Source organism: Hippopotamus amphibius, chromosome 1 (genome assembly GCF_030028045.1).
Source record: "Hippopotamus amphibius kiboko isolate mHipAmp2 chromosome 1, mHipAmp2.hap2, whole genome shotgun sequence".
Taxonomy (NCBI): Eukaryota; Metazoa; Chordata; class Mammalia; order Artiodactyla; family Hippopotamidae; genus Hippopotamus; species Hippopotamus amphibius.
The window spans coordinates 160,805,016-160,831,313 of record NC_080186.1 but is presented as its reverse complement, the minus strand read 5'-3'; the positions used below and the strand labels follow the sequence as shown (position 1 = coordinate 160,831,313).

The window sequence follows — 26,298 nt, the reverse complement described above, 5'->3', positions numbered from 1 at the left end:
TTTTATGCATTGCGAAGTGACCCAACCTCAATTAATTTTATTTTATCCCTATGTTATCTTTGTCATATTTTCATATTGTTTGTGTATGAAGGGAACAGCTAAGAATTATTAAAATAAGATATTCTCAAATAATTAACACTAAAAAGAGGTCAATTGTACTGTTATTAAATGAAATCAAAACATAGTAGAAAAGGGAACATTCTTAAATAAGAATACATTATCCAAATGAGGAACAAATAAATTATTAATTTATAAACATCTGTGAACAATTCAAAAAACAAAATTAAATCACAAAAAATTAAAAATGGAATATATAAATATATTTTCAATTTATAAAATATAAATACCCTTTGATTCCTATGTGATTTACTTGAAGAAACCGAAAAAACAGCAACTGTTATATCCAAAAGAACTGAAATCATGGTCTCAGAGATATTTTCACACCCATGCTCACAACAGCACTATTCACAATAGCTAAAAAGTGGAAGCAACCCAGATGTCCATGGAGAGATGGATGAATGGATAAACAAAATATGGTATATACGTGCATCAGAATATTATTCAGCCTTAAAAAGTAAGGAAATCCTTCACATTCTATAACATGGATGAACCTTGAGGACATTATGCTAAGTGAAATAACCCAATCACAGACAAATACTCTAAGATTCCACTTATGTGAGGTACCTAGAGTAGTCAAATTTATAGAAACAGAAAGTAGAATGGTGGTTAGAGGGATGTGGTGTGGTGGAAAAGGGGAGTTGTTTTCTAATGGGTATAGAGGTTCATGTTTGCAAGAAGAAAGCTCTCAAGATCTGTTTCACAACGTGAATATACTTAACATACTATATTGCATACTTAAAACTGAGTGAGATGGTAAATTTGTTATATGTTTTTAACACAATAAAAAGGTGGGAATGATATATTTCAGAGTTTAAAAATAGGTATTTTTCCTAAGTGAAAGCTATCAGGAAACAGACTAGACAATTGTTTATTTTAAATCTACAGAATACATAGTAGAGGCTACGTTTTGGCCACATGATGTCGCTGTCTACTACAGTGTATTCTCTAGGAAGAAAAATACCCAGAGCCCTTACTGTCACTCCAGAGACGCGGAACAATAAGAGAAGCAGCAGGACTTGAGCAGAGACTACAGGACAATATTTAAAATTTTGCAACATGATAATCTAATTTGATCAACTCACTGAGGATTGGTGATGGGGTCTTCTAAGAGAAGGGGCGGAGAGGTTAGGCGTATGCTCCTCTCGCTTCTGCTCCTTGCTGCAGGGGAGGCTAGGAGCGGCCAGGTCCACTACTCAGTCCCCGAGGAGGCCAAACACGGCACCTTCGTGGGCCGCATCGCCCAGGACCTGGGGCTGGAGCTGGCAGAGCTGGTGCCGCGTCTGTTCCGGGTGGCGTCCAAAGGCGGCGGGGACCTTCTGGAGGTAAATCTGCAGAATGGCATTTTGTTTGTGAATTCTCGGATCGACCGGGAGGATCTATGCGGGCGGAGCGCGGAGTGCAGCATCCACCTGGAGGTGATCGTGGACCGGCCGCTGCAAGTGTTCCACGTGGAGGTGGAGGTAAAGGACATTAACGACAATCCGCCAGTATTTCCAATGACAGTAAAGACTATCCGGTTTCACGAATCCAGGCTGCTTGACTCGCGGTTTCCTCTAGAGGGGGCATTTGATGCAGATACCGGAGTAAACGCTCTTCTCTCCTACAAGCTCAGCTCTAGTGAGTTTTTCATTCTAAATATACAGACAAATGATGAACTAAGCCAGTCTTTGTCTCTTGTGCTGAGGAAATCTCTGGACAGAGAGGAAACTGCCGAGATTAATTTGTTACTGGTGGCTACTGATGGGGGCAAACCTGAGCTCACGGGCACCGTTCAATTGCTTATTAAGGTATTAGATGTTAATGATAACGAACCTACTTTTGACCAATCAGTTTACAAAGTACAATTGTTAGAAAACATCGCAAACGGAACCTTAGTGATTAAATTAAATTCTTCTGATGCAGATGAAGGGTCAAACAGCGAGATTGTATATTCATTTAGTAGTGATGTGTCCCCCAATATAAAGACCAAGTTCAAAATAGATCCCAGCTCAGGGGAAATCAGAACTAAGGGACAATTAGATTATGAACAAGAGAAATCCTATGAGATTCAAGTCATTGCATATGACAACGGGACTCCACCAATGTCTGGGCACTGTAAAATTTCAGTAAAACTTGTGGACATCAATGATAACACACCAGAAGTCTCAATCACGTCCCTTTCACTTCCCATTCAAGAGGATGCTCCGCTGGGAACCGTCATCGCCCTCATCACGGTGTCTGACCGCGATTCCGATGCCAATGGGCAGGTGACCTGCACCCTGACGCCTCATGTCCCGTTCAAGCTGGTGTCCACCTTCAAAAATTACTATTCATTGGTTCTGGACAGTGCCCTGGATCGAGAGAGCGTAGCGAACTATGAGGTGGTGGTGACGGCGAAGGATGGGGGCTCTCCCTCGCTGTCAGCCACAACCAGGGTGTCCGTGGAGGTGGCCGACGTGAACGATAACGCGCCCGCGTTCGCGCAGCCCGAGGTCACGGTGTTCGTGAAGGAGAACAACCCGCCCGGCTGCCACATCTTCACGGTGTCGGCGCGGGACGCGGACGCGCACGAGAACGCGCTGGTGTCCTACTCGCTGGTGGAGCGGCGGGTGGGCGAGCGAGCGCTGTCGAGCTACGTGTCGGTGCACGCGGAGAGCGGCAAGGTGTACGCGCTGCAGCCGCTGGACCACGAGGAGCTGGAGCTGCTGCAGTTCCAGGTGAGCGCGCGCGACGCGGGCGTGCCGCCTCTGGGCAGCAACGTGACGCTGCAGGTGTTCGTGCTGGACGAGAACGACAACGCGCCCGCGCTGCTGCCTCCAGGGCCGGGCGGCGCGGCGGGCGCGCTGAGCCAGCTGGTGGCGCGGTCTGTGGGCGCGGGCCACGTGGTGGCGAAGGTGCGCGCGGTGGACGCGGACTCGGGCTACAACGCGTGGCTGTCGTACGAGCTGCAGCCGGCGGCGGGGGGCGCGCGCAGCCCGTTCCGCGTGGGGCTGTACACGGGCGAGATCAGCACGACGCGCGCCCTGGACGAGGCGGACGCGCCGCGCCAGCGCCTGCTGGTGCTGGTGAAGGACCACGGCGAGCCGGCGCTGACGGCCACGGCCACCGTGCTGCTGTCGCTGGAGGACAGCGGCCAGGCGCCCAAGGCCTCCTCGCGGGCTTCGACGGGCGCCGCTGGCGCGGAGACGGCGTTCGTGGATGTGAACGTGTACCTGATCATCGCCATCTGCGCGGTGTCCAGCCTGTTGGTGCTCACGCTGCTGCTGTACACGGCGCTGCGGTGCTCGGCGCCGCCCAGCGAGGGCGCGTGCGGGCCCGGGAAGCCCAGGCTGGTGTGCTCCAGCGCGGTGGGGAGCTTGTCTTATTCTCAGCAGAGGCGGCAGAGGGTGTGCTCTGGGGAGGTGCCGCCCAAGACTGACCTCATGGCTTTCAGCCCCAGCCTACCTCAAGGTCCAGATTCAGCAGAAGAAAGACAACTCTCGGAATCAGAACAAGTCGGAAAGGTGAGTCATTTAATTGTTTTTTCTATCAGCTCTAAAATTGTTCTGTTTCCTTTGTTCTCAATGATTCTGTTAATTATTTTGATTCATAGCTCTGCTTTTATTTTGTGTCATTATCCTGCTGTGCAATATATGGTGTAAATTAGAAATCAATTTCTTGCATTGAGAACAACTTACTTAAATGATTTTCTTATTTTCACACTTTGGATTTTCCATAATTAATCTTGCCATGAAAGACAGGATTAAAGGATTAAGTAAACACTTCAGCAAAATTTGAAAACATTACCTGTAAATATTTTTTCTCAAATTAAAAAAAATCACAATTGGAAAAAATTTAAAGAGGATGATTATGGAGTACATATTTTCAATTTACATCATTCATCCATTCTGTCAGAATATGTTGGAAATTTCCTAAATTATTCTTTCAATCAAGAATTCATTTGTCTTTATCTGTTTATGCTACAGTTAATATGTTAGTTTTTCTTTTCATGTATTTAAAAATCAGCCTGAAGAGATTTTTAATGCCAGGACCTCCAAAGTACGTATCATAACTCATTACAACACATGACATCACTTAGAAATAATTGCTAATCTTAGGTATGTCTTTCAGTAGTAAAAAGATTTCACATTTGCAAAATTCTTTGAGTTTTAAGGCACAGTAGAGAGTTAATTGAGGAAAAAAAGCTCCCTCTTGATTTTGTTTAATTTAAAAAATATTTTAAAAAGTCCCCGAGGTGGTGGGACTTTTTCTTCATACAAGTGGAGAGTACTTTAACCCAGCCTTTATGTTAGTGGGATGCTTAGTTATACTTAAAGTATATCACTGCACTAATGTATGCAGACTTCCTACTGTGCAGAGATTGACCACCTTCTTTTGGCACCACAAGCTATGCCTTTGATAACATTTTCCAAGACTGAGTTCATTTAATTTCACCTGGCAGCAACCATATGCCTAATGAAGTTGGAGTTTCCAAAAGGTAAGGAGTGGCGTTGAATAACCACATTTTCATTGCAAACTACTATGTTGAGTAATTAAAACCCTAAACTTGATGAATAAATGTTACACTTGGAAAGGAAATTAAAAACACTTTTTTTTTCAACCAAAAGAAGATGCCTTGGGGTGAAATTACTGTCTTCTACTACTCTTTGGTCCTTAGTTATTTGTTGGGTTTTTTTCCCTCAAATGTATGTGGATATTGATGAATCATGAAATAACGTCCACTAAGTGATCTTAGCTTTAGCCATTTCACAGATAGGCCAGAATATCAGTTTCTATCTGGGATCTACTATTAAAGGAATTGAGGAGTTTGGTGGGGAAATACTGAACTCCGTTTAAGGATAATCTTTTCCTGCAGGAAATTTATAACCTCAGAGTTGATGAACCTCAAGATGCAGTGAGTATATATTTCCTGGGTATCAGAAAAGTTCATCTGAGGCTTTACAGAGAAAAACAAATGGGTTGAAAAAATGAGGAAGAAGCTCTTTCTTGGGATGAATCATCCCACCTAGAGAACTATAGCTACTCACCACCTTCTTGAGACTTGTGTGCAGAAAATGTGAATGGTCAGATGGACTCTGTCCTATTGGAAGTCTGGCCACTACATTTCTACTCTAGGTAAATAGTTAGCTTTTCAAATTATATCCAGGTGTGGCCATATCGCCAGGAGTCACAGTAGATCCCTGTATAAGTTCTTATTGATTTCTTATTCCTTGTTTACATTTTCTTGATTCAGTTGCTGGAAGAGATGTCTAAGTGAGAGTAGATATTATTCACTGATACATTATCCACATATTAGCTCAATCTTCTAAACTTATATAGTCACTTTAGTATTAACTTCATCTCCTAATAATCATTATGGAGTCTACTCTGTTACAAATTTCTGTGGCAATTCCATTTTGCAGATAGTATACTCTTTTTTTTTTTAATTTTTTTGGGGGTACACCAGGTTCAATCATCTGTTTTTTTTTTTGTTTGTTTGTTTGTTTGTTTTAATTTTATTATTTTTTTTGGGGGGTACACCAGGTTCAATCATCTGTTTTTATACACATATCCCCGTATTCCCTCCCTTCCTTGACTCCCCCCCCCTCGAGTCCCCCCCCACCCTCCCCGCCCCAGTCCTCTAAGGCATCTTCCATCCTCGAGTTGGACTCCCTTTGTTATACAACAACTTCCCACTGACTATTTTACAGTTGGTAGTATATATATATGTCTGTGCTACTCTCTCAGTATACTCTTAAATGTCATGAAATGTATAGTATTACAGTAAGTTGTGAAAGGCATCTCATTAATATGAAGTCCATGACATTTAAAATTTTTAATTTTGTCTCTCATTTTAAAACTAGCTACTACCTTTCAGGACCCATCAAAACACTAACTGGCATATTGATGTCTTAATTATTTTCTAGATCCACTCTTTTCCAAAATAATTCTTAAATGTTTCTTTCTCTTTTTTTTTAAAGATTTTTTTGATGTGGACCATTTTTAAAGTCTTTATTGAGTTTGTTACTATATTGCTTCAGTTTTTTATGTTAATGGGTTTTTGGCCCCAAGGCATGTGGGATCTTAGCTCCCTGACCAGAATCGAACCTGCACCCTGTGCATTGGAAAGCAGAATCTTAACCACTGGACTGCCAGGGAAGTCCTATTAAATGTTTACTTCTTTTTCATGAACTAGTACAACAGAATCAATTAGAAATTATGTGTTTGATATTGACAAGTATCATTAATGTAACTTACCTCTTTACTTATATTCTTAAGAAAGTTAATTTAAAATATTCACTTATTTATACATTAAATTTTAATTGATAATTTATTCTGTTCTAAATGTGAGCAATAAAATATGAGTAAGTTGCAATGCTGGCTAGCATTCAATGAGTACATGGAAAACCTGATATGAAAACTTTTCTCCTAATACTTAAATCACTTTTGTTGTTTTTTTTTTTCTGGCTGCACCTCTAGCAGTGGAAGCACAGAGTCCTAACCACTGAACCACCAGGGAATTCCCTTAAATCACATGTTTGATTTCATTTAAAAAGAGTCTGACTATAAGCAAAAATTTGGGCATTTTCTTTCCTCTCTAAATTCAACCTCTTCTCATGAATTTTATCTATTCAACTTACAAATGCTCAGAGAATGCGTGCCTTATACTAACTTCACAGAGACATTTAGTATATTTCACTGCCTAGTTTTACATGTGTTGAGTAAGTGAGTTATGTTCCAAAATTACTTTTCTCTCTTTACTGATTGGTGAACACCAATTCTTTCAAGTAACAGCTTTTTAACAAATTAGAATCCAGAGATTCATCCAGAGTGGAGATTATTAAAAAACAGAATCATTTCATACTATGAACATTTTAAAATATACAGATAAATTGAAATGTACAAGTGGTGTGGAAATTTTAAAAACAAATATACTTTTCCTTGGTATAATGTGAATATAATAAATACCCAAATCACACAATGTTTTCATGCAGCAAAACCCAAATTTACAAAATAACTGCACTTTAAAAGACTGACTTGTGGCATCTTTATATAAACAGTTGAGACAGTTAACAAAGATGCAGTTGTTGGATAAAGGACACAAGAGTGGTTTGTAGACATCCTACCAAGTAAGAAACATAAGTGAACATATTTTATAAATTAAAATTTCCATAATATAGAAGTAAATTTTTCAATGTCTGTTATTTTGATGGTTATAAATATCAAAGGCCTGATTTTTCTGTAAAATGTAGATTTCATGGCCAAGTGATTAAAGTCATGAGTCTCGAATCATATTGAGATCCCACTCAATACCACTAGTTAATATTATTTTTAAGTTACTTAACCTGTACATATTTCTACTTCACTGTCAAAGGTGAATCACTAATACCTACCTCAGAAGGCTGTTGTGAGAATTTAATGGGATAACCCTAATAAAACAAATGAAATAGTATTTGTGGCATCGGAAATATTTCCGATAGATGTCCACTACTGTTATAATAGTAATCACTATTTCACTATATTTAACTGTATGCCTTTGATTGGCCTAACTGAAAGTCATGAATTAGTATAAAAGTTATAAGGATATATTTTGATAAAATATGAAGACTTTGAGGAATGCTCGAAGGAAATTACAAGGAAAAAATAGGTGGAAATTTCAATGGAAGGAAAAGAAGATAAATACATTTATTTAATATTTACACATTTAGCCACATGATGTCGCTGTCCACCGCAAGGTATTTCACCACAAAAGATATACGGCATTTTTTACGTACTAAGATGCTGCTTTTTCCTCACCATCTCTGAAATACGGGCACGGGATGATTAAGAAATGAAAAATAAGGAACCAAGAATATTTTAAAATTTTTGATCGATGCAAAAGCGACCCAATATTTGGAAGAACGGTTGCAATGGTATTTTTCTGTAGAGAAGAACAGAGAGACTGGCGACTAGTGCTTTCGGTTCTGCTTCTCCTATTCTGGGAGGCCGAGAGCGGCCAGGTCCACTACTCGGTCCCGGAGGAGGCCAAACACGGCACCTTTGTGGGCCGCATCGCCCAGGACCTGGGGCTGGAGCTGGCGGAGCTGGTGCCGCGCCTGTTCCGGGTGGCGTCCAAAGGCGGCGGGGACCTTCTGGAGGTAAACCTGCAGAATGGCATTTTGTTTGTGAATTCTCGCATCGACCGGGAGGAGCTGTGCGGGCGGAGCGCGGAGTGCAGCATCCACCTGGAGGTGATCGTGGACAGGCCGCTGCAGGTGTTCCTTGTAGAGGTAGAGGTGAAAGACATTAACGATAACCCGCCGGTTTTTCCAATGACAGTAAAAAATTTGTTTATTTATGAATCCCGGCCGCCTGGTTCTCGGATTCCGCTAGAGGGAGCATCAGATGCAGATATCGGAGCTAATTCGCTGTTGACCTACAGTCTTAATTCCAGTGAATATTTTACCTTGGATGTTAAAAGAAATGATGTGGAAATTAAATCCCTTGGACTTGTGCTGAAAAAACTTTTAGATCGAGAGGACACTCCTGAGCATCACTTAATTATAACAGCAGTTGATGGTGGGAAACCAGAGCTCACTGGTACTACTCAACTGAAGATCACCGTTCTAGATGTAAACGACAATGCCCCAGAGTTCGAGAGCACGATCTACAAAGTCAGATTATTTGAAAATGCACCAAACGGTACCCTAGTAGTGATTGTTAACGCCTCTGATTTGGATGAAGGAATAAATAAGGACATTGTGTATTCTTTCAATACAGACACGTCAGCAGATACTCTGTCGAAATTCCACTTAGACCCTGTTAATGGAAACATCATTGTAAAGGGTAACATAGATTACGAGTTAATTAGGTTATATGAAATCCAGGTAGAAGCAACAGATAAAGGAAATCCCCCAATGGCAGATCACTGCATAGTTCTAGTGGAAATTTTGGACACCAATGATAATGTACCTGAGTTGGTTATCAAATCACTCTCTTTACCTGTATTAGAAGATGCTCCACTCGGCACGGTCATTGCCCTGATCAGCGTGTCTGACCGCGATTCCGGTGCCAACGGCCAGGTGACCTGCACTCTGACTCATCATGTGCCCTTCAGGCTGGTATCCACCTTCAAAAATTACTATTCATTGGTTCTGGACAGTGCCCTGGATCGAGAGAGCGTAGCGAACTATGAGGTGGTGGTGACGGCGAAGGATGGGGGCTCTCCCTCGCTGTCAGCCACAACCAGGGTGTCCGTGGAGGTGGCCGACGTGAACGATAACGCGCCCGCGTTCGCGCAGCCCGAGGTCACGGTGTTCGTGAAGGAGAACAACCCGCCCGGCTGCCACATCTTCACGGTGTCGGCGCGGGACGCGGACGCGCACGAGAACGCGCTGGTGTCCTACTCGCTGGTGGAGCGGCGGGTGGGCGAGCGAGCGCTGTCGAGCTACGTGTCGGTGCACGCGGAGAGCGGCAAGGTGTACGCGCTGCAGCCGCTGGACCACGAGGAGCTGGAGCTGCTGCAGTTCCAGGTGAGCGCGCGCGACGCGGGCGTGCCGCCTCTGGGCAGCAACGTGACGCTGCAAGTGTTCGTGCTGGACGAGAACGACAACGCGCCCGCGCTGCTGCCTCCAGGGCCGGGCGGCGCGGCGGGCGCGCTGAGCCAGCTGGTGGCGCGGTCTGTGGGCGCGGGCCACGTGGTGGCGAAGGTGCGCGCGGTGGACGCGGACTCGGGCTACAACGCGTGGCTGTCGTACGAGCTGCAGCCGGCGGCGGGGGGCGCGCGCAGCCCGTTCCGCGTGGGGCTGTACACGGGCGAGATCAGCACGACGCGCGCCCTGGACGAGGCGGACGCGCCGCGCCAGCGCCTGCTGGTGCTGGTGAAGGACCACGGCGAGCCGGCGCTGACGGCCACGGCCACCGTGCTGCTGTCGCTGGAGGACAGCGGCCAGGCGCCCAAGGCCTCCTCGCGGGCTTCGACGGGCGCCGCTGGCGCGGAGACGGCGTTCGTGGATGTGAACGTGTACCTGATCATCGCCATCTGCGCGGTGTCCAGCCTGTTGGTGCTCACGCTGCTGCTGTACACGGCGCTGCGGTGCTCGGCGCCGCCCAGCGAGGGCGCGTGCGGGCCCGGGAAGCCCAGGCTGGTGTGCTCCAGCGCGGTGGGGAGCTTGTCTTATTCTCAGCAGAGGCGGCAGAGGGTGTGCTCTGGGGAGGTGCCACCCAAGACTGACCTCATGGCCTTTAGCCCCATTGTACCTGACTCAGGGGACAGAGAGGATCTGCAGCCAGAAACTGGGGATTCTCTTTCAAAGGTTAGTTTATAAATATCATATTTACTCTGAAATTCATATTCTTTAATTCTATCAATTTCCTAAAAAAATTATCGGAACCAAATTTCTGTGAATTAAATTTTCTTTACTTTTTCTTAAATCCCTTTTTAAACAAAAACCTTTTTGAATTATGACATCAAGGCAATACATTTTGGTTTGTTTTTTAATATTCATTATTCAATGCATATTTATATAACTAATGTTATAAATTTTGTGATCAGTATCTTCACCTATTCATTTTCAGTTGTAATCAACTTTTAGAGAGCAATTTCTTATTTGTCCATAATACATTGAAAAGTGCTCAGATAGAATACTATTGCTCAATCAATTATTTGAAAGTGAAAACTTTTATTACCTTCCCTACAGAAGCCACTCAAATGCACCTCCTGAATATCTTTCCTCCATTTCTCCCCAAATGTAGCCACAGTTGTAACTTTATAACTGATTAATTTTGACCTGTTTTCTGAATTTTATCTAAATGGAATTACACAAAACGTGTTATGCATGTGCATGTGTTTGTGTTTTGTGAATATTTATCACTAATTCAATGGAATCATCTATATTGCTATACGTACTTGGAGTTCATTTAATTTCTCTCTCTACTACTTTGTTTTTTGAATAGGGTATGGGTTATTCACTCCATTGTTGAGAATTTTACATTGTTTCTCTTTATGTCTATTTCACATAATGCAGCCATCAATATATTTATAAAATTTTAAATGCCCATATACACACTTTTCTGTATTTTTTTAGCTCTTTATTGGAGTATAATTGCCTTACACTGTTGTGTCAGTGTCTGCTGCACAACAAAGTGAATCAGCTGTATTTATACATATAACCCCCTATCCCCTCTCTTCTGAGCCTCCCTCCCACCCTCCATATCTCACCCCTCTAAGTCATGACCAGTCATCGAGTTGATCTCCCTGTGATACGCAGCAGCCTCCCACTAGCTATCTATTTTACATTTGGCAGTGTATATATGTCAGTGCTACTCTCTCACTTCATCCCACCTTTCCCTTTGCTCCCCACCCCCCCACAGTGTGTCCTCAAGTCCGTCCTCTACATCTGCCTCTTTATTCTTGCCCTGCCACTGGGTTCATCAGTACCATTTTTTTAGATTCCATATATATGAGTTAGCATACGGTATTTGTTTTTCTCTTTCTGGCTTACTTTGCTCTGTATGACAGACTCTAGGTCCATCCATCTTACTACAAATAACTCAATTTCACTCTTTTTTATGGCTGAGTAATATTCCATTGTATATATGTTCCATATCTTCTTTATCCATTCATTTGTTGATGGGCATTTAGGTTGCTTCCATGTCCTGGCTATTGTAAATAGCACTGCAAGGAACATTGTGGTACATGTTTCTTTTTGGATTATGGTGTTCTCTGGGTATATGCCCAGTAGTGGGATTGCTGGGTCATATGGTAGTTCCATTTTTAGTTTTTTAAGGAACGCCCATACCGTTTTCCATAGTGGCTGTACCAGTTTACCTTCCCACCAACAGTGAAAGAGGGCTCCCTTTTCTCCACACCCTCTCCAGCATTTATCCTTTCTAGATTTTTTGATGATGGCCATTCTGACCAGTGTGAGGTGATACCTCATTGTGGTTTAACTTGCATTTCTCTAATGATTAGTGATATTGAGCATCTTTTCATGTGTTTGTTAGCCATCTGCATGTCTCCTTTGGAGAAATGTCTATTTAGGTCTTCTGCCCATTTTTGGATTAGGTTGTTTACTTTTTTGATATTGAGCTGCATGAGCTGTTTGTATATTTTGGAGAATAATCCTTTGTCAGTTGCTTCATTGACAAATATTTTCTCCCATTCTGAGGGTTGTCTTCTTGTCTTGTGTATGGTTTCTTTTGCTGTGCAAAAGGTGTTAAGTTTCATTAGGTCCCATTTGTTTATTTTTGTTTTTATTTCCATTATTCTAGGAGGTGGGTCAAAAAGGATCTTGCTTTGATGTATGTCATAAAGTGTTCTGCCTATGTTTTCCTCTAACAGTTTTATAGTGTCTTGCCTTACATTTAGGTCTTTAATCCATTTTGAGTTTATTTTTGTGTATGGTGTTAGGAAGTGTTCTAATTTCATTCTTTACATGTAGATGTCCAATTTTCCCAGCACCACTTATTGAAGAGGCTGTCTTTTTTCCATTGTATATTCTTGCCTCCTTTGTCAAAGATAAGGTGCCCATTTGTGCATGGATTTATCTGTGGGCTCTTTATTCTGTTCCATTGATCTATATTTCTGTTTCTGTGCCAGTACCATACTGTCTTGATCACTACCGCCTTGTAGTATAGTCTGAAGTCAGGGAGCCTGATTCCTCCAGCTCCGTCACTTTTCTGTATTATTTAGCTAGGATCAAGATTAATGGAACACAGACTATGTACATATCTTCTTCTTTAACACATAATGTCAATCAATTTCCCCAAATGCTTTCACCTATTCATACTGGTGCTAGCACTGTATGAGTTCCAATTTCTCTTCACCATCCCCAAAACTTGGCATTGTTAGTTTATTTACGTTGTTGCCATTTTGCTAGATGTGTTTATGTTTCCTGATTTGTAATTGATGGTTGAGCACATTTTTGTATTATTATTGGCCATTTTATATCCTATTCTGTGCAGTAGCTGCTCAAGTCTCCTGCCTATTTTTCGATTCTGTCATATTCTTCTACAGTTTTTTGAAAATTTTTATGTTCTGGATATAACACCATTCGTGATTTTGTACTCTTCTACACTGTGAGTTCTCTTTTCATGCTTTTGTCCTTTGGTGAATAGAAATTTTTTATTTCAGTTAAGTTCAATGTATCATTTTTTCTTCTTGATTTTATTCTTTGAAGATAATTTCTTGTGATGTCTTTTGTTTCATTGTTCACATTACATATACAATTCATTTTGAATTTTTTTGTCTTTATTGGGACATAGGAATCAAGATTAATTTTTGCCAAGGAGATTCAACTGAAGCAAGACCATTTTTAAAAAATGAGTTCCACACATTTTTATAAAACAGTTATCCATTAAATAACCATGGAATTGTTGTTGTTGTTGTTCTAATCTGACTTTTTTCATTAATGTTATGTTGCCTCTTTCATTTCTACCTAAATTTATATATAAATTCCATAAAAACAACTTAGTGAGGTTTTGATTTGGATTGCGTTGTATCTATTGGGAAATATGAAACAAGTGGACATCTTTACAACAATCAGTCATTCAGTTCATGAGCATAGTCTATTTATCTAAATAACCTGTAATCGTTCTTAATTTGTAATTTTCTGTGTAGAGGTCCTATACATCCTTCATTACATTTATTCTTAGATAATTGCCATTTGTCATCATTGTAAATATCAGCTTTAAGTTAAAACTTTTTTTCTGTTTAATAACAGTACATATGAGGGAATTCCCTGGTGGTCAGTGGTTAGGACTCCATATTTTCACTGCCAAGGGCTCGGGTTTGATCCCTGGTCAGGGCACAACGATCCCACAAGCCACATGGCCTGGACAAAAAAAAAAGTGCATATGAATATATGTTGGGTTTTTTTTTTGTATTTTTCTTATTCATTTTTAATTATCTTTTTTCCTATTATAATAGTAAAATGTTCAATTTAAAATACAAAAATAGAGAGGAGCAAAATGAGATCTTGAACCACCTGTAATAAAACAATAAATACCAAAAAAAAAAAAACTAGTTGAATACTTGCATTATCTTGGGATGGTTAAGGGCCCTCTAGTCTGATGCCAGAAGGTATAAATCTTAAATTTAGAAACAATAATTTGACTTGTAGAAGTGTTACCAAGTCCAAGCTCGTTCTGCTCGCCACACGGCAGGCCAATGCATCGGAGATGAGGTGTTGAGGCAAGGAATTCGACTTGATTGAGAAAGCCAGCAGACTGAGAAGATGGCAGACTAACGTCTCCTCAAAAAACCTATGTTGTATTTTTTTAAGCTCTTTATTGGAATATAATTGCTTTTATATGTTGTATTTTTCTATTGACATGTTATCCAGCTAACTTGCTAAAATCATTTATTAATTCTAATAATTTATAGGTGCTTTTTATTTTTTGATATAGACTGATGGATATTCTACCAGCAGATAATGAGAGTTCTATTTTTTTACTTTCCAATCTTTATATCTTTTATATTTTTAGTATGCATTATGGCATTGGGTAGGACCACTAGTAATCTGTTAAATAGAATTAGCAATAGTGGAGATTCTTGTCTTATTTATGAACTCTACAGGAAAGGTTTTGATAACTTGTCATTAATTATGTTTGCTGTAGGTATTTAAAAAATTATTAAAAATTCCCTTCTATTCCTCCTCCTTTTTGTCTTCATTTGGATTCATCCATTTTAATTATTTCATTTTCTCCTGTATTATCTTTTTAGTTATACATTCTTTAACTATTTTCTTTATTGACCTCCTGGATATTATAACAAGAACCATTGACTTGTTAAGTAAGATTAAATTAATACTTTTACCATTTACAGACAATGCTGGGACCTTGACTAATAACTCTATTTACTTGCTCCCACTTTTTAGTTTAGTGTTATGCCTTTCAATTATACATATATTCTAGGCACAGGTTACATTATTATTGTTGTTTTATACAGTTACATTTTTAGTTTCTTTCTGGGATTATTTTCCTTATGAAGAAAGTCTAATATTTTTCTTAGTGGTGGTAAAGAATTTTCTAATTTTTGGGATATGAGAAATATGCTTATTTTGCCAGCACTTTTGAAAATAGTTTTGCTGAGTGTCAAGTTCTGGGTTGTAAGTTATTTTCCCCTCAATGCTTTTAAGATGGCATTTCATAGTCTTTTGAGAAGATGGCTGTCAATTTTATTGTTCAGGTAGTATACTTTTTTCCCCATCCAGCTGCTTTGTAAAATTTTTCTTTGTTTTTGATTTTCAATGGCTTTATTATATGCTCAGTTTTAGTTTTCTTTGGTTTTATCTTGTTTGCAGTTTTTGAAGTTTCTTGAATATGTAGCTTGATGTCTTTCATCAGTATAGGAAAAATTACAGCAGTGTGCCTTTGAATATTGATTCTGCTTTGTTTCTCTCTTTTTCTCTTCTGTAACAAGGAATATGTGTGTTAAATCTTTTCACCAGGTCTTATATCTTCTATGCTCCTCTCTATTTTTTAAACATCATTTTTGCTATTACATGCTGGATATTTTATTCTGACCAATCTTCTACTTCAGCAAATTTCACTTCTTATTATTAAATCATCAATTGATTCTAAGCTTCAATTATGACATTTTTTAGCTTTAGAATTGTAATTTCCCTTTAAAAATAGAGTATAATTTTCTGGTAAAATTATTTATTATATATTTATTTTAGAACCTTAATCACAGTTTATTTGTGATCTTTCATATCACCATATCACTGTAATAATAGGATAATCTGAGTGCATGTTTTTTATTGTTCATTTTTTCTCATTATTCTCTTTCTTGGTAAGCCTGATAATTTTGTATTGAGTTTTGGGTATTGTACATGAGAAGCTGTAGTTGTTCTAGATGTAGTTATAGTCCTCTAGAGATGGAGAAAGAACTTACAAATACCTGAAAGATATGAATTTAGAAATTTTATGGAAAAGTTTGAATTGAGATAGATATTTTATCTCTTTTCCTTTTTTATTTACTACAATGATGTCTGTCATTACAAATCTTCTGAACATTTTATTTTTCTCTCTCCTACTGACACCCAAGTTCTGTTTTATAGTCTCATACAAAATGAATTTAGTAGAATAAGAACTTTGTACTTCATTTTAAACCCTTATTCCTTCCTCCCTTCCCCTTTCCTTGGTTCATAAGAACCAAGCTTATTGAATTTTCTTACTGTTTGTTACCATCCTTTCTTCTTTCTTACCCTGGATACTTGCTAATGCTATAATAATCTTTTTTTTCTATTTATTTATTTATTTATTTATTTATTTATTTATTTATTCATTCATTCATTTTAATTGGGGTGTAGTTGTTTTACAATGTTGTGTTAGTTTCTACTGCACAGTGGAGTTCCTTATGCTATACAGTAGGTTCTCATTAGTTATCTATTTTATACATATTATTATATATATGTCAATCCCAATCTCCCAATTCATCCCCCCATCCCCGTGGTGTCCATACATTTGTTCTCTACATCTGTGTCTCTGTTTCTGCCTTGCAAACAGGTTCATCTATACCATTTTTCTTCACATTTCACCAAATTTCCACTCACTTGACCTGGGATTTTAAAACTGGATATGACCTAAGAGGTTGTCATTTCTCTCAATTTAGTGATGACTAAATTGTGGCCTGGAGACATAACATTTTGATTGAGGCCACATGAATTTTAATATGAATGCATAGACTAGAACCAAAAGTGCTTGAATTTAGCTCCATTGTTACTTTCCACTATTAAGTGAGCTCATTTGGGAATAATGAAGGCAATAGGATTATGAGTAAAAACTATGTTTAATTTAACTCCCTCAGAGGTACTTTAAAATTACTCTCAGATTTTCTCAGGATGAATGTATAATATAAATATTTTAGCACAATATTTTGTAGGGAGGTTGAAACATTATAAAAATAATGTAAAGATACATACCATATGCATACAATGTGTGGTCATAACTTATTTTCCACATATAATTGAATGTTTTGGTCAAATTTGATCCAATTGCATAAACTGTTTGTAAACCTTTAAAAGATTGCTTTGATTTCACCTGTTACAGCTTAACAGTGTGGTAGACCTATATAATTTTCTATACATAAGAGAGAAATATAGCTTATTAAAATTTTATTCTGGTGTTTTTTAGGAAATGAAAGACATCTAGACTCCAGTAAAAAATTAAAATTTCTAGTGTACTGTCTTCCTGAATGTTTCTCAGTAAATTAAGTAGAGACACCTCAAAATACTATTTGGTTTTCTTAATCTAAATTCATTCTCAGGGAAGGAGTCAGTTCTGCAGTGGGGCTTAAGTATAACTGAAGATTTTCTAGAAACTGTACAGTAATAAAGTAATCTATAATATTTGATTGAAAGAATGGTTTGGGAAAAGATTTAAAGAATTTTGCCTACCCATGGAGTCTTCTATGGAATTACAACTAGAGAGTCTACATTTGTTGGAAAAGTAACCTCCAAAAAAAAGAGTTGAGCAATGAAAGACAAATGCAGGTGATTATTTTAAAACTCTATATAATCTAATACATATGAAGACAGCCCAAATGCTGACAGTCTTGTTTTCTCCTGTGTATATTCACATGAAAAAAAACTACAAGCTGAAAGAAACATATGATACTATTGATGGCATTTTCACCACTGAGTATATTTTTAAAGTTTTAAATATTTACTGAAAATATTCTATAAATTACTAGGTATGCATTTTTAATATCACACCACCACTTAGCTTTTAAATACTTAATATTTACTTTTCTCAAAAATAAATTTATTTATAGTATTGGGTTGGCCAAAAAGTTCATTTGGATTTTTTCATACCATTGTATGGAAAACCTGAATGAACTTTTTGGCTAACCCAATAGTTTCGTAGATTCACATTAATCATTGTTCCATATTAGAAGGTGAATCAACATTAACTGATGATATTTTCAACTCATATATTATCATTTTCTTTTTTATTATTGTATACTAAAATATTTTAAAATTATCATCAGTAGCTATTAGGTAAGTAGTCCTGAAAAATGATTACTGTTTAACTTTTTTAGTGTTTGGATGTTCTGAATGCTAAGGGGAAAGTAATGATAGTAAAGATAGTAAAAATGTTTCAAAAACTAATGGGAATGATAAATATACTATCAAAGATTATATCAGAAACAAATTCAGTAACATTATCTTATCTCTTTACATTACTATTTTGAATACTGAAAAGCAAATTAATTTCAACTGACTGTATTTTCCAGTAATCTTATTTCTTTTCAAGCTAGTCTTTATAGTACCACTTTTCCATATTTGTTTTATACATTGACACAAAATAATACTTCTAGTCCCACATATGACATACCAAAATTAAAGAATGTATTTGGGGTTTAAGTTTTACATGTAAAGCATCAAGTAATAGAATTATTGATCTCCTGGTCCCTCTTGTATTCACAGGCAAGGAAGATTTTGTAATATTTAAGGAATTCTAGGGAGTATATACATAAGTAGAATGCTAAATATTTTTTGAGTGGAAAAATTGATCCATTTTATATTGACCATAATTATTAAGTGAAGTCCAAATCCATGCAGCAAATAAATTGGAGAATTAGAAAGAGATGAAATTAACAGAGTTAACCTGGTTAATAATGTGATTTCTTTCCATATTTTAACTTCTACTGGAACTCAAATATTTTATAGAGTAGTACATTTCACAAACAACATTAGGATTTTGATTTGCTACATGAAAGAAAATATATGTGCTTTCACAATTGATATTACTTGTGATTTATCAGTAATAGCAACTTGAAGAAATCCTTGTCTAGATGTATCTAATTTACAAATAGTGTCATTTTCACATTACAATTTTTGAGTTAACACTAAAACTAAGTAGGTAATATGGGGAAAAAATGAAAGAAGTGGATTTTCAGCCATTTGAAAATTAGAATTCCATATGGAACTCAGACAAGAATGCTATTCAAATAGTTTTAGTTACTTTGAAAATAACATCAACAAAAGCCAATATTAAATACTGCAAATAGGAATATAACTTGTTTTATGAGCAATGTAAAGACTAATATACAAACATCCCATCAAAATAGTAGAGAAAAACTCAAAATTTTAGTAAGATTTAAATGTGAAAAGAAATGAAAAATCTAAAACTTTTAAAGTCAGTTAGGGATTATACAAACCTTAAATATATAGAATAGACCAATTCAAGTCATTCTAATAATGATTGGGTGTCATAACTTCAGTAGTATTGATTTTGCAATATTTTAATTAAAATTGATATATTTTATTAAAATTTTAATTATATATTTGGTTAGAGATAAGGAATATAATACATAAGAGTCGTTGAAATTGGGAGATATTTAACGAATGTAAGGTAAATAAAGCATAACGAAGTAACATACTCCCCTTTCATCCACATGATGGCGCTGGAAACCGCAAATTTTTTTTTTTTAAACAACAAAGGAATACAGGGAGTTTATTTTCCTTAGAAAGGAAAAACCCACTCCTTTTTTTTCACTCTGCTGCTGAAGCTCAAAAGGTGAGCAAATACAAAATTATATCAAATTGGGAACTAAGTTCCCCAAAGCTATATGGTAGTGTAGTAGACATTTGAAAATTGCAACGAATTTGCGATGGTATATTCCCAGAGAAGCAGCCCGGGATCCTGGCGCCTGCTCCTCTCGCTTCTGCTCCTCGCAGCCTGGGAGGCCGGGAGCGGCCAGGTCCACTACTCAGTCCCCGAGGAGGCCAAACACGGCACCTTCGTGGGCCGCATCACCCAGGACCTGGGGCTGGAGCTGGCGGAGTTGGTGCCGCGTCTGTTCCGGATGGCATCCAAGGGCCGTAGGGACCTTCTGGAGGTAAATCTGCAGAATGGCATTTTGTTTGTGAATTCTCGGATCGACCGGGAGGATCTATGCGGGCGGAGCGCGGAGTGCAGCATCCACCTGGAGGTGATCGTGGACAGGCCGCTGCAGGTGTTTCATGTGGAGGTGGAGGTGAAGGACATTAACGACAACCCGCCAAGGTTCTTGCAACAAGAACAAACACTATTTATTTTAGAGTCAAGAAGAGCGGATTCCCGGTTTCCTTTAGAGGGCGCATCTGACATGGATATGGGAAGAAACGCAGAATTGAGATACAAGTTACAAGCTAATGAATATTTTGACTTGGATGTTAAAACAAATGAAGAGGAAACAAACATTTTAGAGCTAGTTTTGAAGAAACCAGTAGATAGGGAAGAAACGCAAGAACATCGTTTATTGCTGATTGCAATTGATGGAGGAAAACCTGAACTAACAGGTACAGTTCAGTTATTGATCAATGTATTGGATGCAAATGATAATGCCCCGGAATTTGATAAATCAGTTTATAAGGTCAGATTACTGGAAAATGCACCGAATGGGACATTAGTTATTAAACTGAATGCCTCAGATGCAGATGAGGGCACTAATAAGGAAATAGTGTACCTCTTTAGTAATCTTGTTATTGACAACATAAAATCTAAATTTGCGATCAATGCTAATAGTGGGGAAGTAACAGTTAAGGGAAAACTGGATTACGAAGACTGTAATTCATATGAAATTAATATTGATGCTGTTGATAAAAGTTCATTCCCATTAACTGGACACTGCAAAGTAATAGTGAAACTCCTGGATGAGAATGATAACACCCCAGAGATAGTCATAACCTCCCTATCTCTGCCTGTGCAAGAGGACGCCCCACTTGGCACCGTCATCGCCCTGATCAGTCTGTCAGACCAAGACTCCGGTGCCAATGGGCAGGTGACCTGCACCCTGACGCCTCATGTCCCGTTCAAGCTGGTGTCCACCTTCAAAAATTACTATTCATTGGTTCTGGACAGCTCCTTGGATCGCGAGAGCGTGGCGAACTATGTGGTGGTGGTGACAGCGAGAGACGGGGGCTCGCCCTCGCTGTCAGCCACGACCAGCATGTCCATGGAGGTGGCCGACGTGAACGATAACGCGCCCGCGTTCGCGCAGCCCGAGGTCACGGTGTTCGTGAAGGAGAACAACCCGCCCGGCTGCCACATCTTCACGGTGTCGGCGCGGGACGCGGACGCGCACGAGAACGCGCTGGTGTCCTACTCGCTGGTGGAGCGGCGGGTGGGCGAGCGAGCGCTGTCGAGCTACGTGTCGGTGCACGCGGAGAGCGGCAAGGTGTACGCGCTGCAGCCGCTGGACCACGAGGAGCTGGAGCTGCTGCAGTTCCAGGTGAGCGCGCGCGACGCGGGCGTGCCGCCTCTGGGCAGCAACGTGACGCTGCAGGTGTTCGTGCTGGACGAGAACGACAACGCGCCCGCGCTGCTGCCTCCAGGGCCGGGCGGCGCGGCGGGCGCGCTGAGCCAGCTGGTGGCGCGGTCTGTGGGCGCGGGCCACGTGGTGGCGAAGGTGCGCGCGGTGGACGCGGACTCGGGCTACAACGCGTGGCTGTCGTACGAGCTGCAGCCGGCGGCGGGGGGCGCGCGCAGCCCGTTCCGCGTGGGGCTGTACACGGGCGAGATCAGCACGACGCGCGCCCTGGACGAGGCGGACGCGCCGCGCCAGCGCCTGCTGGTGCTGGTGAAGGACCACGGCGAGCCGGCGCTGACGGCCACGGCCACCGTGCTGCTGTCGCTGGAGGACAGCGGCCAGGCGCCCAAGGCCTCCTCGCGGGCTTCGACGGGCGCCGCTGGCGCGGAGACGGCGTTCGTGGATGTGAACGTGTACCTGATCATCGCCGTCTGCGCGGTGTCCAGCCTGTTGGTGCTCACGCTGCTGCTGTACACGGCGCTGCGGTGCTCGGCGCCGCCCAGCGAGGGCACTTGCGGGCCCGGGAAGCCCAGGCTGGTGTGCTCCAGCGCGGTGGGGAGCTTGTCTTACTCTCAGCAGAGGCGGCAGAGGGTGTGCTCTGGGGAGGGGCCGCCCAAGACCGACCTCATGGCCTTCAGCCCGAGCTTGCCTCAGGGTCCCATCGCTACGGACACCGTGAGTCTCAAAAATCTTACAGCAGTTTTTCGTTGTGTCGTTAACATTAAATATTTAATAGTATCCTCTTTTTTTATTTTAAATTATGGCTTTATAGGTAACTATTGTATCTTTTTAGATGTAATTTTTTGGTACTAATTCATTTACTTATATTTACGCTTAAAATGTGCTTAGTTTGTTGGAGATAATTGCTTTGCATTATAGTGGTTATTTCAGTAACAATTCCCTTTTTATAAGGCTTTAAAGGTTTGAGTTAATGGACTAGTTTTCTGTGCACTATGTAAAGTGTATCCAGAATTAAAGTTTTAGTGAACATTTCAATTTTCAAATTTTAGTAAGTGCTATAGGAAGATAGTTGTACGATACAAACCTGGCATTATTTGTTGTCAAAGTCCCATATTGTAACTATGTAGAAATATTTAACATTATCATGTCAGTTTGCTTTTTTTGTTCTCAATTGACTATCAATTATTTGAGTATTTTTATTACACCAATTGAATTTTTTTTCAGTCATGTTTGTGCGTTGAATGATTCTTTCAAGTCTGTTTAAACAGTTGGACTTTGCATACTCATGGTGAATGTGATATAATTTAAAATTTTCAGGTCTAGTGGCTTCATTTTATTCATTTTTTGGATACAAAATACATTTACATGATTTTAAATGTTTAAAAATGTTTCCATTCCATATCAAGCCACTTAATATATCTGCTTGAATTTTTCAAATGTTCCAATTTCTTGGTTTTCCTTCTAGAGAATTTTTAATATACAAATGAACTCCCCTCTCCCATTTTAAAACAGTATGTGTATTGATTTTCTTTTTCCCCTTCATTTAATATGTCTATTATGACATATTACTTAAGGAGATTTTTCATTCTTTTTTTCCAGTCTATGTTGTCCCATTTTGCAAATATATCATAATTTCCCCCCCTTAACATCAACATTTAGTGGAACAATGATTAGTTTTTCTCTATCTTACTTTTTCTTTTCTAATTCACAAAGTATTATATTGGTGAGAAATAATTGTGACCTCATAGTTGGGAAAATCTTAACATTTTTGAGTTAGAAAACATTTGTATTGATCATTGCTCTTTGTTTTTAGATTTAAAAAAATCTGTACTGTGATATAAATTCCCCTCTTGAGTTTGTTGTTTACCAATACAATTTTTTTTACAACAAAGCCATACATTTTAATTTGCAATAGGCAAAAGTGCTCTCCATCTCAGATACAGAGAACTGTTTTTCAACACTTCTTGAAAAAGCAATATAGATTTAGCCAGTAATAAATAATCCATATTTCATATGACAAAATGTCATTTCCCCTTTTTTTGGCTTTGCCTATTTCTTGCATTCTTACGTGTATTTAATTTTATAAATACACTTGTATCATACTATTTAAACATTTCTAATACCTCATAACTTTGGGGGAGTTCTATAAATGGAGAGGGCATTCTCACCACTGTGTAAATTCATAGTTAACAGTTGTCAGCTTTTTATTTTTATTTATTTATTATTTATTTATTTATTTATTTATTTAATGGTTTGTCATCTCTTGAAAGTCATCTCTTTTATTATTTATTTAGTTAGTTATTTACTGTGTTGTGTCTTCGTTGTTGTGTGAGGGCTTTCTCTAGTTGTGCAGGGCAGGGGATACTCTTCCTTGCAGTGTGTAGGCTTCTCAGTGCGGTGGCTTCTGTTGTTGCAGAGCACTGGCCCTAGAGCTCCGGGCTTCAGTAGTTGCAGCGTGTGGTCTCAGTAGTTGTTGTACATGGGCTTAGTTGCTCTGTGGCATGTGGGATCTTCCTGAACCAGGGATCGAACCTGAGTATCCTGCTTTGGCAGGTGGATTCTTAACCACTGTGCCATCACGGAAGGGAAGTCCCTTGTCAGCTTTTTAAAAATCAAGTTTTTTAAAAGTCAAGTCAATTCAGTTTTGAAACAGAAACTCTTTGATTCATAACTGAAAATTTTCTTTGGTGGGGGAGGAAGCTGTTCATAGATTGACTAAATCTTTTTTTCTCTACATAATCTTTTCCCTTGCCTAGATGAACTATTTGAGAAAATAAATGAACAAAAACATGAGATGTTTCTTATGAGGAGACCAGTATTTTTCTTTTCCAAGTTAATTTATTTTGCATGAATGATTTCAGTAATATTGTATAATTTTCTACCTGGAACCAATAAATAGAATTACTGCAACTGTTCCAATTAATTGGATTATATTGTCAACCTTTTGAAAATTGCTAGGAACTGTGATAGAAAGACAGGTTTGATACTTTAATTAACTAAAAGTTGATATTCAAAGAGACTCTTCACTTAGGGCAAAATTTATGAAAGACCTTAACCACTACAGAAGACCTTCAATTAATAAGACTGTAGGCCATTATACCTTTTGTCAAGGCTTATCTTCCTGTAAGCAAAGGAACCTTTTGTTTGGGGGCTTATTATAAACTCTTTGTTTACTCAAAATAAGTGTAATAGAAGGTTAGTCATAAGGACTACTATTTACTAGGATAGATCTAGGTTAGTTATTTTAAGCTGTTGTTATGTAAATTATGTAAAATATTCTCATTTTGGGGGGTATTTTGTATTACAGTTGTCTGTGAGGACTTGACAAATATATCAGAATTATGGAGAAGGGTGACTGTTGCAATGCATGTGTCCATTTGAAAAGTCTTTTTAAAATGATTTCATTGTCTCCTTTTGAGAAAGTGTTTCATTATCTACAATTGATGACATTAAGGATGAATTCATGGTAAAACTGACATTTTGGCATGACTTTGATAGGAGGGTAGCATTTTTTAATGGATAAAAATGGAGGTAATTAAAAAACAAACTTGAACAAAGGTTGTATTGAAGAAGAAGGCAAGCAAGTGATCTATGTTGTCTGCAAAATAGAATTAATATTGGAGAGTATTTGAAAATAACACCAGAAATGTTGGCTTCTGATCACATCTCAGGTCATGTAGAAGTGATTCTAACATCCTGGAATTTCTTTGTCTAGTTCAATCCAATAAAAGCTGTACCCATGAAGGTAAATATAAGCCACTTTGAATAGGGCAGGTAAGGGAGATGGAGTAATAAAAAATTCATATAGGTGACATTTAGAATGTTAATGCCATTAAATAAAAGGTGAATTTAAGGGTTTGAATTCTGGGGGTATTAATGATTTATCTTCATAATCTTTGAATTGTAATAAAATTATTTTCTAGGAGTCATCAGCATGTATGGGTAAAAATGACAATTATAACCCATAGAAATGGGGGAGGAAAATGTGGATTTGGGAATACCTTCAATGAAAGTCTTATTTGAAACATTGGAAGTGGATGAGAACACTTAAATGAAAGCATGTAAGAGGCTGAGGTAGAAAAAGAATAAGGTCATTTAGAAGCAGCTGAAGAATCACAGCAGCAAAGCACAATAGGTAGACATTCCACAAGATTTTGCAGTGATGGAGAAGTATGCAAAGGAAAATGTTTTGAGGGGGATGCCTAATATAAGCTGCAGAGAAATTAAGATATGTTGTAAAGAATATGCACTAAAAATTTCATCTTCCATTATTAAGTAAAAAAAAAAGCACCATTAGGAGTAGTCGATGTTCATTGAACAAAGAAAGAATGGACTTTAATAATCTACAAGGTTTTTAAAATTCAGAGAAAATTTGTTAGTTTAAAATTACCCGCTTGTCTCACAGCAAAATATAATAGCATGCCATATCCTGTGACAGAAAGACAAATGCATGTTTCTTCTCTACACAAAATATGTAGGATAATTTGCACTTCTAATTCCCAAGCCTGGTTCAGATCACAACTTAAGCTTTCTAAACTGGTTGAGAAGAGTGTTTACATTATTGGGGGGAAAGTTGTTTCACTATGAATATTTTGATCCCTTACCCTACTCTAAACTAATAAAAGTGAGAGCAGATGAAACTGCAAATTTCAAACATGAGGCGATTTACAATTAAGGTAAGGCAAAAGATATATATAAAATATATAAATCTATCTATCTATCTATCTATCTATCTATCTATCTATCTATCTATCTATCTATCTATCTATCTATCTATCTATCTATCATCTATCTATCCTTTTAATTTAAAGAACTATAGTATAGCACACTTGTGAGTTCACTTCTCACTTACCTTTTGGAGCCGCATGATGTCGCTGTCTACCGTGAAGTTAACATTAGCTGTTATTCAAGTCCATTCCTCCTATTACTGCATCCTTCCACGAGTGTTAATGATGGCGGGCGCAGAAGAAATGGATTAA

At 39.0% G+C, this 26,298-nt stretch overlaps 3 protein-coding genes across 3 annotated transcripts; all 3 read left to right on the top strand.

Moving 5' to 3' along the window:
• The first annotated feature begins 1,214 nt into the window (after nt 1-1,214).
• On the top strand, nt 1,215-19,704 carry LOC130852236 (protocadherin alpha-2-like). The gene is made up of 3 exons (XM_057733083.1): nt 1,215-3,602; nt 19,509-19,584; nt 19,694-19,704. The coding sequence occupies exons 1-2, from the start codon at nt 1,215-1,217 to the stop codon at nt 19,572-19,574; spliced, it is 2,454 nt and encodes an 817-aa protein (XP_057589066.1). The 3' UTR covers nt 19,575-19,584; nt 19,694-19,704.
• LOC130852240 (protocadherin alpha-3-like) lies at nt 7,989-10,385 on the top strand. Its single transcript, XM_057733098.1, has one exon. The coding sequence runs from the start codon at nt 7,989-7,991 to the stop codon at nt 10,383-10,385; it is 2,397 nt and encodes a 798-aa protein (XP_057589081.1).
• On the top strand, nt 19,637-26,298 carry LOC130843201 (protocadherin alpha-5-like). The gene is given in 4 exon segments (XM_057719748.1): nt 19,637-19,644; nt 19,694-19,773; nt 19,776-22,033; nt 26,209-26,298. Coding segments are annotated over 4 exon segments (2,436 nt in total).